We start from the raw sequence: 14,539 nt of genomic DNA, 5'->3' as shown, positions 1-14,539 counted from the left end.
CTTCATGGCACTCGAAACAGCACAGCAACATGCAAAGTCCATGCAAAAAACACGCAGACGCTATTTTTTCAATAAACTTCTTTCCCCTTCAAAGCAATACCGCAATATTGACACCATCACAACAAACTGGATTCAGGTTTTTCATCACTATCGTCATAATCTGTGATCATAATCATCTTTATGCATATTTAAATGAAGTTCTTGTTACATCAAGATGAACAGGCACTACACCAGTTAGGAGATAAAAGTACGTCACTAACTATGAACATACATCTTCTAGACTGCTAATAGAGGGTCTCCACAACATGAGCTGCTGTCCCCTGTGTGCATAAGGAAGAGATAATCAACATAAAAAAAGCATTTACATATACACCTTTTACTGCCTCAACGTGGTTAGGTTTTCATTTTCAACTCAACACAGTTGTACAGTTACAATAGAATATAATCTTTAAATTACATCATCATATACAAATCTGACAGCGTGGGATAACGTCACGCTTATTATGGTACATAGACGATTCAATTGCGATGAAATTCATACGATATAGTTCCTATCACTTTATATGTTTTCCATTGCTGTTATTTTAATGAAACACATTTACATGTATAACACTACATTTTGTCTTAATAGTCAATCACTTGCATTTTTTTTTGTCATATTTTTTCATTTACATTTACACAACTCATACACACTGGATGATGATGATGACATTCCCCTCCCACCCCCACATAAAACAAAGAAAATAATTAACCTGGTGATGTAGAGTGTGTGTTTGAACTTGCATGTTCGTAAGTGTATTGTTGTGTAGTTTGTGTGTGACGTGTGTATATGTCTGTGTGTGTGTGTGCGTGATGCGGGACAGTGTGATGACAGGAGTTCTTTTTGCTATGCTGGACAGCTTACATACTCTAAGACACAACTTGTGAGCTGGTGATGTGTTTCTCCTCATGTGTGACACTCAAACCTGTCGAGCTGTGTTGTTCTGCAGACACTGAGCTAAACACATCTGGCTGCTGTAGGTCCAATGGAGTTTAACGACCTCGGGACAGCTAAGTTACACAAAGCATCTCTCTCATCTAAGCCTTTTTCTTTTTTTATCAGAGATTTAAGTGCAACTGAACAATGCATTGTAAATTAATCCTGTACAAGAGTCTTCTGAAGTAGAGTTTAGGACATTGTTTGGTGGACGGATGAAGTTTGCGTGGACCTGGAGGCAGCTACAAGTTGATCTTTGTTGAAGCTCTTTTACAATGTGCTAGGGGAAGTTATTGCATGGAGAGGAAAAACAAGAAGTTGATGGTTTTGGGTCATTCTTTGGCTCAGCAGGGAAACGGGCCACGAAACTAGTGCTTTTTGCTAGGCAGGGCTTCAAACGACAGAGGAGGACAACGTTGAGACTACAGAGCCTCTTCCAAGCCCACACACTAGTACATTCATGTCCTGTTGGAGAGGCTTCGGCCTGCAGACAACACGCCTCCATTGACCCCTCGCTATGGAAAAAGTGCCTGGCTTAGGCTCTGTTCAAAACTCTCCTGTGATACTGTGATGTAACCTGAAAAGATCCAATGTCCATCTGAGGGAATGCAAACAATGCAAACAATGCAAACAATGTAAACAATGTTTCCTGTTAGCAGTGGTGGAATAAAATGAGACCTGAAATTACTGAACCAAAACTGAAAACTTCTGCTCAAGATCTTGCATTCATGTTTCCATGAATAGCATGAAGATGATAAAGACAAAAAGAAATTTGCAAGTTTTAAAAAAAAATTCAAAACTACATTGACAAATAAAAGCAGTTCATCAAGGAGTTTCCTCCTGTGACGGCAGAAGCACGTGATGCAAACAGAGAGCTCTGCATCTGTCGTTGAAAATGTTGCATCTCGTCGTAGCCGAAATGCGGCTGCAGGTTTCTGGGAATGCAAGTTTGTTGCATAGCGCATGCTGCTATGCAAGCTCGGGAACAATTAAAACACAGAGTACTGCACACACCGGAAAAGAGGCGGGACCAAATCACAAAGAAAAACAGGGAAAAGGAAAAGGAAAAGTATCAGATACTGTCTGTGGTACTTTAAACACTACATAGCATTCTCAATGTAAGACTGAGCACACACAGCATTGAAAATGCTACACAAAAATGGCATCACACCGAACTGTATATACACAATGCAGGTTGGAGAAGCTCTTTGTCTTTGTCGAATGGGTTCCACTGATTATATTATCGTCCCATTTTCACAAGTTTAAATAGGCTGCACCATATATTAAACACAGCTACACTGATAAGCAAAATGTTTTCCTGCACTGTCTCGATGTTATAGTTTAGTGTGTATATACTGGAATAACTGCTGCTTCTGTTTTGAATGTGTTAGTCCACCCCAACCCCAAACGCTGGATAAAATATATTATACTCATATATTGTCTTTTAGGTTACTAAGTTTTTATTTAGGCAAGACTGCTTGGCGCATCTGTTGGGCGAGGGATATGTTGCTCTTAAGTCTCTGGCTATGTGCGGTGCGATTGGATGGGACAGTTCAAGCTGCCTCCAATGGCGTGTCCTTGTCCCCCCGTGACGTCACTAGATAGGCTCAACGTAATTAGCCGGGTACAGTCCCTCTCTACCGTTGTCCAAGCGACCTCTACACCAGCCCTGTTCGTCTTCGTCCTCAGTCTTGGTCAGTTCGTCACCTGCAAAGGAGACAACACACACCCCTGAATCAATTCCCAGCCTGAAGACACAGAAAATGTTCAACCTAAATGTTGTACTTCTATGTTTACATCTGTGCTAAACACTCATACAATTTGCCTTTCGGTCTCTGAGGGTCACGCAGAGGCCTTGTTGCTATTTCCACTGATGTTAATCCAGGTTAAAGTGGTTTCGGATGGGCAGAGGATGAATCAGACGAAGATGCACAGCTGCGGCTGCTTGCGTCGTCATTTCCGGGTGTAAAGCTTCTCTTTAAAGTATTAGTGAAGTCACTGCGTGGGGGTCCTAAGTGCTTCTTCCGACCATTTCTCAATGAGCCGGTGTTAATTGGTGGCAAGTGCCTGTAATTTGTTTTCCATGGCTATTATTGACTAAGCACTGAGGAAGGGCTCTCTAGAATGGAAATCAGGAGTCGGGTCATTTCTGCCCACCTGTGTCATGCCCTCTCCAGTTTATCAGCTCTATCTTATCCTCAAATCATATTTACTGCAAGATCTGCTTTCAAGTATTGCTGTTTACCTGCTTTGAAGGTCAGTTCATCCTGCTCCTGACCTTCGTAGTCATAGAGGGCACGCACACGGACCCCTTTACCAGGGCTGGAATCCTCCTCAAATGAGTTCCCGTTGCCACCATTTTCGTTCCCGGAGAGCGTAGCAGGCTGCTCATCATCAGACCACTCAGTCGAATAAGCCTGATTCTTCTCATAGCTGCTCACACTGCAGGGGAGTGAGACAAAGAGCTGTGTTAGATTTGCTGCTTTGTGGCCTGAAAGCTTTTTTTTTTTTTTACTTATTTTTGGATTGATTCCTTTCATTAACCTGCTTCGGTCACCGGGTGGAGCCACGTGGTCGGTGCTGGGAGTGGGTGGGGCTCCATCTGGTTTCTTTTTCTTGGGCGGAGCACTTGCCTGGTCTGGGTTGTATTCCTGGTGTGCAGAGAGAAGAAGAAACCAAACGATTGTAGATTGTAAATGAAGTGAATCAAGTTCAAGTTCTGTGCGTGAAGGCTCCATGTCGTACCTCAAATGTTGGCCAGTTCATATGCATCCCAGGGCCGTGGTTGTTGCTGAACCATTTCAGGTCCTCTTGTGTGTTTGCAGCCAGAATAGTGCGCTCCAGTTCTCTGTATATTGTGGCATAGCTGTGGACAGGAAAATGGGACAAACTGTGACCATGACAGCAGGGAGGTGGGGATGCTGCCAATCTGCCTGCAGGACCTCCATGGCACTGAACTGGAGATTCTTGGTTTAGATCCGATTGAAATGGTTTAGACTCTGAGTCATGGTGAGACGGACGGAAGATAAACGACCCAAAGGCTGAAACTTTCATCTGTTTGGCCTATTTGTAGCTTTGTGTGAGGTCACATTGGTGCAGTGTATCATGCATTTGAAAAACACATTCATTCTTAGTTTTATAACGTAAAAATAAGGCAAAGCATCCCTAAAATCAGTACGCACAACTAGAACTCATCAGCTAAGTGATTGTCTTTAAGTGGAATATTGACTTAATTGATGCTTCACTGAGCTACAGCACGTGTTTGATGACAGAGAAGCTTTCTAATGCCTCATATTTAGATTATAAAAGGCTGTAATGATGCATTGCTCCATGAGGTGGCGACATAACACCCAGTGGAATCCTGGGTATCGCATGTCTGTGATTCTCTGTTAAATCCCTCAGCCGATGATCATGTTTCAGTGATCCTGAAGGAACTACATTTAAATTCGATTCAATTTGTACGTTTAAATCAATTCCATCCTACTCAGTCATCATAGGGTTTGGAAAGGACACATGATACAGAAAAGATTTGTGATTTCCCCCTCAACTCAAGGGAGCAGTGAAATGGTTTCATTTACAAGTGTCGCTGTCACTAAGTGATAATAATGAATACGGTAAAAACACTGTAACTGTTTGCTGTAACTGTAACACATTAAGCTGATTAATCTGATCGTTATTCGACACACACTGTGAACTATGAGGGCTGAGGATTGTGACCAGAGGAGAGCTGGTCGGTTATTAGACAGTTAGTGGTCATAATAATGGTCACTTAGGAGTAAATGAAGAGGAAAACACGAAAGTGGAAGGTTGCATGGTTTTGATGAGTCAATACGTTGAGCTAAAAATGAAAAATCGCTATCAAAATGTATCAATATTTTCAGTATTGATCCACAGACAAAAACAGGGAAGAAGCACTGCAAACTGAGCCAGTGCCAGTGAACACTCTGCATTAGAAAGCAGTGCAGCGTAGGACGTAGTGTGAAATGTTTACGCTCTGTCATGTTCAAATGCCAGACGGAAGCTTGACAAGAAGAGATACAGCACATAATTAGACAGAATCTACGGAGAGTAAAAACCATTTGATAATTGAAATCAGTCACATCGGTGTAATGAAACCGCTCAGGATGCTGTTCTGTGCAGTCAAATGACAGCAGGTTTGGTTTTACAGCTTTGCAGAGGCTCCTGGCTTCATTATTATGAACAGTTATGAAATATATATGTATTACAATCACTCAGTGTGAAAAGAATTCAATTTGCCAGAAACGTTTCTGACTGAGCATGGTTTAATTACAGTTATGAGACTGAATACTAATGAGAGATTAATCATTTCGAAGTCAAGTGAACTGAGCGTAGCCAATGAATTTTATGCAAAATTCAATTTGCAATCTTATTATTTCACAACAAAGTCACGCAATAATTAAGAGTAAAATCATTCTGCACACATTGGCAGTTTAATCTCTATGGAATGAATCCGTCATAGAATGAACGTTGTCATCGAACCTACACAACAATCAAGGATCTGCATAGAAATGATGGCGTTTGCGATTTTGATAATAAAACCATGGAAAAATAAAAGGGGATCCTTCCGCCTGACTGACCTTGGGTTCTCAGTGAGGTTGAGGTGGCGTTTGATGTCCAGCAGCGCCTCCTTGAGGAAGGTCAGCCTCTTGACCTCATGCTGCTGGCACTGGTCAAACACCTGCTCCATGCACTCCATGTACTGTGGGGTGCATTTATTCAGCTCCTCCAGAGACTTCTCGTATTTCTCCTTGGCCTGGCGACAAACACAAAACACTGACAACTAAAACGCTCCGGCATGCTGTTACCATATCCACTATTATTTTTATCATCATTCTCATAAATAAGATGGACGCTACCAGCCTTGAATAAACTGACGCGGCCTTGTCACCACCAAAGAGATGGATAAGATTATACTTTTGTCCATTTTTCGCTGAATTCTTCTACCATAGATTCTGCTTGATCATTTGTGTGATGTGTGAAGATAATCTCTGAGTCAAGGTCACCTCTTGCCAAATGTCTACTTACGTTTAGCATTGATTTTATTCTTCCTTTTATTTGGCCCTAAAAGAAACCCTCTCTGGTGACAGAAACACTCCCCCGTATTGACAATGTAAAGCTCTTCATCCTCTCTTGCTCACCTTCAGCATATCATGTTTGCATTTGTCCACTTTCTCGTGAAGTTTCTTCTGCTGGTCTGCCGTGACAGACGCTTCGGTCTTGCCGTTGGCCTCTCTCACCGCGGCCAGTTTCTCCTCCTTACAGGCCATGTGGTACGTTTTCTTCGCCGACTCCATCTGCATCAAACACAAGCGCTCTCAGCATCACAGAGACACAATCTGTTTCCCACGTAATTGTGTCAAACTCAACTCAAAAGAGGAAAATGATCAACGGAACTGCGTTAATGTCGTATAAGCCGGCAGCTCTCAGTGTGAAAGACTAAAGTCGGTTAAGACATTTTAATTCTGTTACTGCGGTTTGTGTTACAGAGCAGTCTAGACTCAGACATTGACTCGGGCATTGGTTCACGATATATTCTGGAAATCCCAGCGAGGCCTCTATGTGCTGGGACGCCTCAAAGCTGAGCTGTTGTCAGTCCAAGTCAGTGGCCCAAACAGCCTCTCCACAATGTGCCATCACAATATTTTTGGCCAGTAAAGTCAGAAACACAAACTGTCTCTCTAAGCGGTAAAAGCAGAGAATCTAAATTTGGCCCTGACTCGTTGGTCTCAGAGAATTTGTGCTTTAATATTTGAATGTGGGCTGTGAATCAGAAATTAGGCACATTTAAGAGAAATCACCATGGATACTCCAATAATGTGCAAGTAGCGGCAACATTTTCTGAGTTTGAGCTAAAAAATCATAAAATTCAAGCGTTTGATTTGATTTGTTTTGACAAAAATCAACATTTAATGTATTTGTCAAGCATTCACTGAAAATAAAGGCTTCCTTTCTTGCTTTGACAAAACATTTAACAGCTCTGTAAGCATCAATAAGAGTGATTTAGATTTTTCTCCTGCTTCCATTCCTGTGGTTTGATTTTCCACATTTATTTATCAAACACTTCTCAGTTTATATGAAAGTGGAGAACTATGTATGAGTCAGTTGCTTCATCTTGCTCTCCTCTCACCTCCTTGAGCTTTTTGGACCATGGTTTCTGAGCCTTCTTGAATCCTTCATCTGCCTCCTTGGCCTCTTTGAAGCCCCCGATCATTTGCTTGTGATACGCCTCCTTCTGCCAGTTCTTCACTTTCTCCACGTCCTCGTTCATCAGGTTGTTCTTCACGTCTTGGTGCAGCTCGCTCACCTTCTCTGCCTCGGTCATCACGCCCAGCCAGGCTCTCTCCACCGAGCCGTACTGTGGACCTGGGGTCGATTCAAAATAAGATATTTCATGCAAAACCCCTAGGCGAACTTCCTCCATCATCACTCTCATATATTGGGTCATTTATTTAATCAACCTCCCCCCCCTTCCTCCGAACGCTGACCTTTCTCAATGAGCTGTCTCCATCTCTTGCCCCAAGCGGTTAGCTGATCACCGTAGGATTTCTCTATCTTGGCACGCTCCTGCAGGCAGCTCATCAGGTCATTGCAGAGTCGATGGCCGTCATCGACTCTCTTGACAGCGCGCTTGTAGTTCCCTACCTGTGGTCACAGAACAGAAACATCCACTTAGTTCCTTCAACTGCTCACATCAAAAAAATGTGTAAAATAGAATACAACGGTTGGAAAATCTATACATTTATATGTTGCATCGCATAAAGACGGGAAAAGGTCATATTTTCATTATGTGTTCAAAACCTTTTCATTTCTTCTTGCCACCTTAAGCCAGACCACCTTAAATGAACTGTAGCAGGCTGCGAGACTCCGCCTCATCAGTGCCTGCAGGGGGGTGTGAGCTCATGGTGCATGATGAAGGCAGGGGGGTGGTGGGGTGGCTCGTGCCTGTGCATGTGTAGTTACGCAATAACACGGGCTTGTCTTCCAGCATGTGTGTGTGTGCGTGTGTGTGCATGTGTGTGTGTGTGAAGGCTTTAATCCTCTTGAGTGTTGTAATGCAGATCGAGTCTCAGGGACAGGGAAATGAGGGGAAACCGTTCACAGCTCGTCTCTGCAGTCTAAATGCAGCTCGTGCACATCGCCTGCTGTGTGGCGCGCTCCCCGTGTGCAGAGCTGCACTGTGATTGGTGCGTGTGTGTGTGTGTGTGAGTGTGTTACTGTTTGAGATGAGAGTGCCACAGGGAGGGACGCTGTGAGACAGGTGCGTGGCAGTATGGAGTAACAGCTCGGGCCAAGTCAAACCACCAAAAACACACAGGTGGGCTGGACTAACATATGAAAACACACCTGAGCTCCTGCCTTTGTGGATTTCAGCAAATAATGTAACAATTATGTCATCGTGTTGTAACAGTTACGCCTCTCAGCCCCGGTCGTATCAAATGTCGCATTTTAACCGAAGCTGTCTGCAGGTGCGGGTGGTGAAAGGCCGTCTCAGAATGGCCGATCACACTGAGCGCCGTTGTCTGTGTCTCTGCTGCCAAGAGCATTGACACAAAACACACAAAGAAACCTCTGTGCCGGGGGGAATTCATTAACGCTAATGTGGCGGCTTAAACGCACAGAAAAACTAAACTGTTCAGAGGGTTTACACACAGACCAAGTTTGGCACTTGACACGTTAAAGACAGATCGTCTGAGTACATCTTCAACGTATTCATGTAGTATCTTAGGTATTCTTTAAGTTACTAACATAAAATAAAGTGTGACAGAATAATGACAGACTGACATTTGCTCCGATATGTTAAACCAGTGTGCTGTACACACACTGTCACTGGCAAATACACACTATGCAAATTCCCATTCACACAATACTTCATTAAGTTCTCTCCTGCCTAATGAGGTGCAGCTGGAATGACATCTAATCAGGTCACCTTTAAAGAGCTCCAGATTCAAAGCTCAGCTCCCTGAGAGTAAACGGGCCGATCTGTTGTCTGTGCAACTCTGTGCTTCCTTTACCGTCACCAAACTCACTGGATGTGAGACTCACACGGCATCAGTACAAGTTCTGAGAGAGTGCTGTGTGTGTGTGTGTGTGTGTGTGTGTGTGTGTGTGTGTGTGTGTGTGTGTGTGTGTGTGTTCGTACCTCCCAGAAGCTGTCCATGGTGTCGTCGGCACCTGCGCTTTCATCGTAGGAGACAGACATTTTCCTGGATGGGGCAAAGCACTCTAATGACTAAACCTGTCCTCTGCAGCAGAGCTGGGTTCCTCATGCACTGAAAGAGACAGAAAACAAGAAAGAGGAAAGAAATGTGAGATAGTAATACAACATCCAAATATGGAAAGCTGCATATACAAAACAGCTAGTAACATAACATGTACATCCTCTCTCTCTCGCATGTACAGTATATGTATATACAGTATATACTGTATGCATAGTATGGAACAGCATTTCCTTGGCAACTGCAAGGAACCTTTCTGATGTGTGGACCTTCTAGTTGAGACGATTCTAACAATGAGTTAAAAATAGTCTCTTCCGCCTTGCATATATCGCGTGGTGCCCCCAGGAACGTGAAGGGCCACGTCACAGCGCCGTGTCCTAGAAAAGAGTGCAGCATCACTGCACATCGTGGAGCTCTGACCCTCTCACACACACACACACACACACACACACACACACACACACACACACACACACACACAAACACACACACACACACACACACTCCATATGCAGCCCAGGAACGCATCTCCTGTGCAAACATATAATCAGTGTAATTGCAACAGCAAAATGGAATGGTACAAGATCCACACTGAGGGTCTAAGCGTGTTAATGGTGGGATTACAGCACAGCACTGAACAAACCAGTCGCTGCTGGATTTCCTCCAACATTTAGCTGATTCATATCTATTTATTTGCGTGCTGCTCGATATCTTACCACAGTAAAAACAGAACAGGCTGCTTGATGCTACATTGGTTGTAGTGGCACATCTCGCCACCATAGATGTGTCACTTTTTGGGTGACACATCTATATCCGTTGAGAGGTGCACAACAACTTTCCTTTTCAAACAAAGTTATAAAGTCAAATGAACAATCAAAATCTGTGTTGCTTCCCATGTTGCTTCCAACAGTGTCGGACAGACATACACTTCTATTTACTAAAATAGACGGTGATGTTATCAAACTAGCAGTGATGTCCTCCAGACTAACAGAGTTACAAAGATGATGTCATACTTATACATTACCAAATTTAGTTCAACTTTGGTCCTACATTACCAGCCCCTAATTGGCTTGGCAGGAGAACTAAGCAATTATCAGTTGCCCGGCTTACTCAAGAGGGAGACACATCTCTGCTGAGGTGGAAGCAAGACCAAGTGTCACATAATTGAGTGACTCTTGGTGTGCACAAGATGCAAACTGTGTGTTAAACAGTTAAACAGGCAGACACTCTCCCAATAACAGAGTATCACCCATCTATTTCCTTCAAATATCAACCTCCTTCTGTCCTCTGCAACATCCTGCAACTCTGCCAAATGACTTTTTGCATGAAACTCAAACCTGACCTGACCTGACATCTCTCTTTACCCACAGCATAATGAACACTCGGGAGACACATGTGGCTCCTTCACCTGCAGGGTGAGCCTACGCAGGGAAAGTATTTGTGCGATGGGCTTAACGGTCTGCTGCAACGAACCAGCTCTGTGAGGCAGTAAGAGTATCATTCTAGCAGAGGCTTTTCTTACTGATGCCCACCATCATGCCGGTCTGTGGGGCGCCGTCACAGTTTTCAGAAACTGGCTGCGGCAAGGCTGCACTCGTACTGGAGCGTGACAAAATATTGAAGGATTCAGCTTTTTATTTGCAATGGGATCAGCAGCAAGAGAGCTCCTAAGACTCAGAGGAAGACGATGCTGTGGCTTTCTATTACAGGGTATCTCATAGTATCTATTTAGTATCTAATATACAGATTCCAGATCCTTCAGCAACCTTCAACACATTGACATCTCCTGTCTGTCCTTTGACAAAGACAGGAGGACAACCTCACTAAGTCTTCCAACTGTTATCCTGCACATTCTCAAAACTAAACTTTGTGACAAATTCTTCATTATAACTGGGGCAGACATTCCTTTGTGGGTTGGAAATGGTGTTTTGGTAAAATCTTATCTATAAATATGTGTATGACCTGAAGTGGCAATGTGCAAACTTCTCCTGTGTATCACAGCGTTTCTATATTTCAGTCTGACTTTAAGTAACAGCAAGATGCAGGAAAGTAATTGGATCTATTTGTTCAAATCAGTTTTTTGTTGCACAGAGCTGTGTAATAAATATTCTGCATGAGTTCGTTAAACCTGAAATCATGCAACAATTGCTAGTTTCCTGCTAATATACGTATATCAGTGACAACAATGCTCCCAAATAACATCAGTCTGAACAGAAAAATGACTTTATGCACTGTATAGATGAAAATGTATTTGATTGTTTAGTGAAGATAACTGTCTGACTACCTGATGCAAGAGGGCTTGAAGCTCAGCAACCAACAAACCCCATTGGTCCAGCAGCCTGTGCGTCAGTCTAGCCATCCAATTAGCTTCAACATCCCTGACCCAGCGACACCAAAGGCACTTAAGCTGTGACACAACGCCACAATCTCTCAAATAGAGTACCAAAGTGGCTCTTCATCTTATTTTCACCCAAATACTTAACTCAGCGCTTCATAGTATCCAATAATATCAATAAAGCATTTGGATTATAATCTGATAATTCTCCCAAAGCAGCTCACACACGCTCAGGTCAGTTACAATCCGGATAGACTGTAGTGTGGATATCAATGTGTGTGAACTCGTACTTTCAGCAGCTTTTTCCAATTAAATAAATCAGATTTTTTAATTATTGATCAAAACATATTAAGGCAATGGTTCAAGATTGGCAAGATTGACAACATGGACATGAATGCCATGGGCTTGGGCACATCGCCGCCTGTGCAAAGCGCCACAGAGAGCCAGAGCACAACACAGAAAGTCATTGTTTTGGTCCATTGTGGGAGAGTGACACGTGTCCCCCGAGACGGATAGAAGTGGGAGTGGGGGTAGGGACGGTAAGTATTCTGGAGAGGGACTAATACTTATACTAGAGTTATTGAGGTCAATCCACACCCATGAGTGTGAACACATCTCCTATTCCCCCAGTGGAGGAGATCACAATGGAGACACGGTGTTGTTTCTGACAGGGGGTTAAAGGCACAACAAGTAGACAGGGTTTAGTATCATGAAACCAAAGCCATTTATTGAAATAATGGCCGGTGCATGGAAGAATGGCCCTGATGTAATTACAAACGTATCTCATTCACTGGTAGAAACATGAAGTGGTTCTTTGTCTTACTATCTGGACTACAGAAGAGTACAACCCAATATTTCAGACTACAAGAAATTAAACTTTTGCACATATCTAAATGTGTAACCTGCATCAAGACTCCTGCACATTCACTTACCTTGGCTGGCTTCATTTTTGCAGGAAAAAAAAAAAAAAACTCCAAAAAACAACAATTCCTTCAAACCACCGCCTCCTTGTGTTATTCTGTAATCCTAACCAAGAGCAGCTGATTGTGGAAAATTAGTTTACTTCAGCGGCTTTGAACTTTCCGGCCAAGAACTGAACCCAAGGAGGAAACCGAGTCTGACCGCAACAGCATTTCTCAGTGGCAGAGGGATAATCCTGCTATGAGCCACTTGAATAGCTTAGAAAGGGGGGAGGGAGCCCACAAGTGAAGAAGAGCAAAGCAGTGGAGAGGAGGAGCAACATAGATAGGCAATAACATGCAAAGAGGGGCGTGGCATTCAGATGAAATTACGATTATGTCACTATGTATTTACAAGTAAGAATAAATGATACACCACATATGTGATTGTACCGTTTGAGTGTGTTTCTACATTTGAGTGGTGGTGAAAAGTAAGTAAGTAAGTAAGTAACTTTAACTGTACTGTAACTACATCAAGGCACCTGATGAATATAAAAGATATGTCAGCGAGTTAAAAGAACTCCTGATCCAAGTGAAATATTGTTCCAACCAGCGCTGACAGGCCCGAGGCACTGAATGAGAGCCACAACAAACCCGTTAAGCCTGTTACTGTAAGAAGATTTCAGAGAGATGAACTAACTTTACTCCAGCACGCTGCCCCTCACTGATTAGACGAGGATATGTTGTGCTGTAATACACTCAGGCTCATCTATCACCGGGATAGAACGACAAAGACTGCACTTCTTCATCGAGTTTGCATCCCAAAGCTGAAGTTTGGGTTCATGACACATTCTGCTGGTCTGTGGCTTCTGTTTAATAAGCACAGCATCAACTGACTTCAACTGGCTGTCTGGCAAAGAGGAAACGAGGGGAGAGACGCAGGGAGGTCTTTCAAGGAGAAATGAGCGAGACGAGCGTGACGGAACTGAGTGAGGCACCGGGAAGGTGGGGTGGGGGGGAGATGAAGATGAAGGACAAGGAGAAGGAGAGAGAGGAGGGATGAGACAGACCTAAGTGGAGGAGGTGCGGGGAGCCCAGGGGCCAGGACGGAGGCTAAACACATCAGGACAGAGATGAGATTCATCTCACCAGCAGCTTTACAATCAGCAGGCTGCTACATGTTGCCAGGAAACGGAACTGCATTCTGTAGACTTCACACGCACGCGCACGCGCACGCGCACGCACACGCACACGCACATGCGCACACACACACACAGCCAAGGCTGTCATTTTGCATTTAGTCACATGACTGAGCCTTCAGACGAGAGCAATCTATTCACTTTGCAATTTACTCCAAAGACCTTGAGTATGAGCACTGATTCACATACTCACTCACTCAGCTCAGGTCACATCACAGCCTGATGAATGAGTATCTTTGTCTTTTTGAGGTGTAGTTCTATACATAAAGGTTGTACTGCAAGTTAAGCGTTTCTGTCATAATCACTCCAAGTATAACTGATCCTCCACTGTTCATTACACACAAATGAAAGTAGGTGCACCTGAACCCACAATGACCCCTCTCCCCGCTTTACGTCCCTACACACTGTAATGAGAGTCGATCTTGTCTCCATAACAACAACAACCACTGGTCATACACACAGTACAATGTTAAATGAAGATATGCAATATTTTTAGCCTGATAGGAAGAAGCACAATGTAAAAGCTGTTCCTGTTAGGTGATGAAGCTCATTAGCCTGTAGGCAGCCAAACAAACATAGGATGACTCAGCTGTGTGATCATGAATGTCTACAGAAGCACTTACAACATTTTATTCTTTATTTCTCCTGATCCAAGTTGTAGTTGGATATGTAATTTGGGAGCAGGATGTCTGACATCATATCGTCCTCTCAACATTCTGCTTGCTGTGCCACAAGTGTCAGATTGGAGGATGAACTTGACATATATCATTAAATAAATCCATACATTTTCAAATTCTGGGTCAATTTTGGATCAATTCAGCAACTGCAATCATAATTGATTGAAGTGAGAATTAAATGAGGTTTTGATTACAAGTAAAACACTTCCAGGAGCT

At 43.3% G+C, this 14,539-nt stretch overlaps 1 protein-coding gene across 1 annotated transcript; it reads right to left on the bottom strand.

Moving 5' to 3' along the window:
- Positions 1-88: 88 nt before the first annotated feature.
- Positions 89-12,712, bottom strand: pacsin1a (protein kinase C and casein kinase substrate in neurons 1a). Its single transcript, XM_076166096.1, has 10 exons — positions 12,481-12,712; positions 9,138-9,267; positions 7,483-7,639; positions 7,125-7,360; positions 6,136-6,291; positions 5,575-5,750; positions 3,722-3,842; positions 3,521-3,627; positions 3,222-3,418; positions 89-2,683 (listed from the first exon to the last, which is right to left on the bottom strand). The coding sequence occupies exons 2-10, from the start codon at positions 9,195-9,197 to the stop codon at positions 2,574-2,576; spliced, it is 1,320 nt and encodes a 439-aa protein (XP_076022211.1). The 5' UTR covers positions 9,198-9,267; positions 12,481-12,712; the 3' UTR covers positions 89-2,573.
- Between the last annotated feature and the right edge of the window lie 1,827 nt (positions 12,713-14,539).

This window comes from Genypterus blacodes, unplaced genomic scaffold (genome assembly GCF_046128005.1).
Source record: "Genypterus blacodes isolate CSIRO-AG114 ecotype Tasmania unplaced genomic scaffold, CSIRO-AGI_Gbla_v1 ptg000156l_1, whole genome shotgun sequence".
Classification (NCBI taxonomy): domain Eukaryota; kingdom Metazoa; phylum Chordata; class Actinopteri; order Ophidiiformes; family Ophidiidae; genus Genypterus; species Genypterus blacodes.
Note: the sequence above shows the minus strand (reverse complement) of the source record. Positions and strands in the feature narration are given on the sequence as shown.

Coding starts and splice junctions, on each gene's coding strand:
- pacsin1a (XM_076166096.1), bottom strand. CDS start 9,197: ATGTCTGTCTCCTACGATGAAAGCGCAGGTGCCGACGACACCATGGAC. Junction 7,640..9,137: donor CCATGGACAGCTTCTGGGAG/GTACGAACACAC, acceptor CTGTGACCACAG/GTAGGGAACTACAAGCGCGC. Junction 5,751..6,135: donor GCAAACATGATATGCTGAAG/GTGAGCAAGAGA, acceptor GTTTGTCGCCAG/GCCAAGGAGAAATACGAGAA.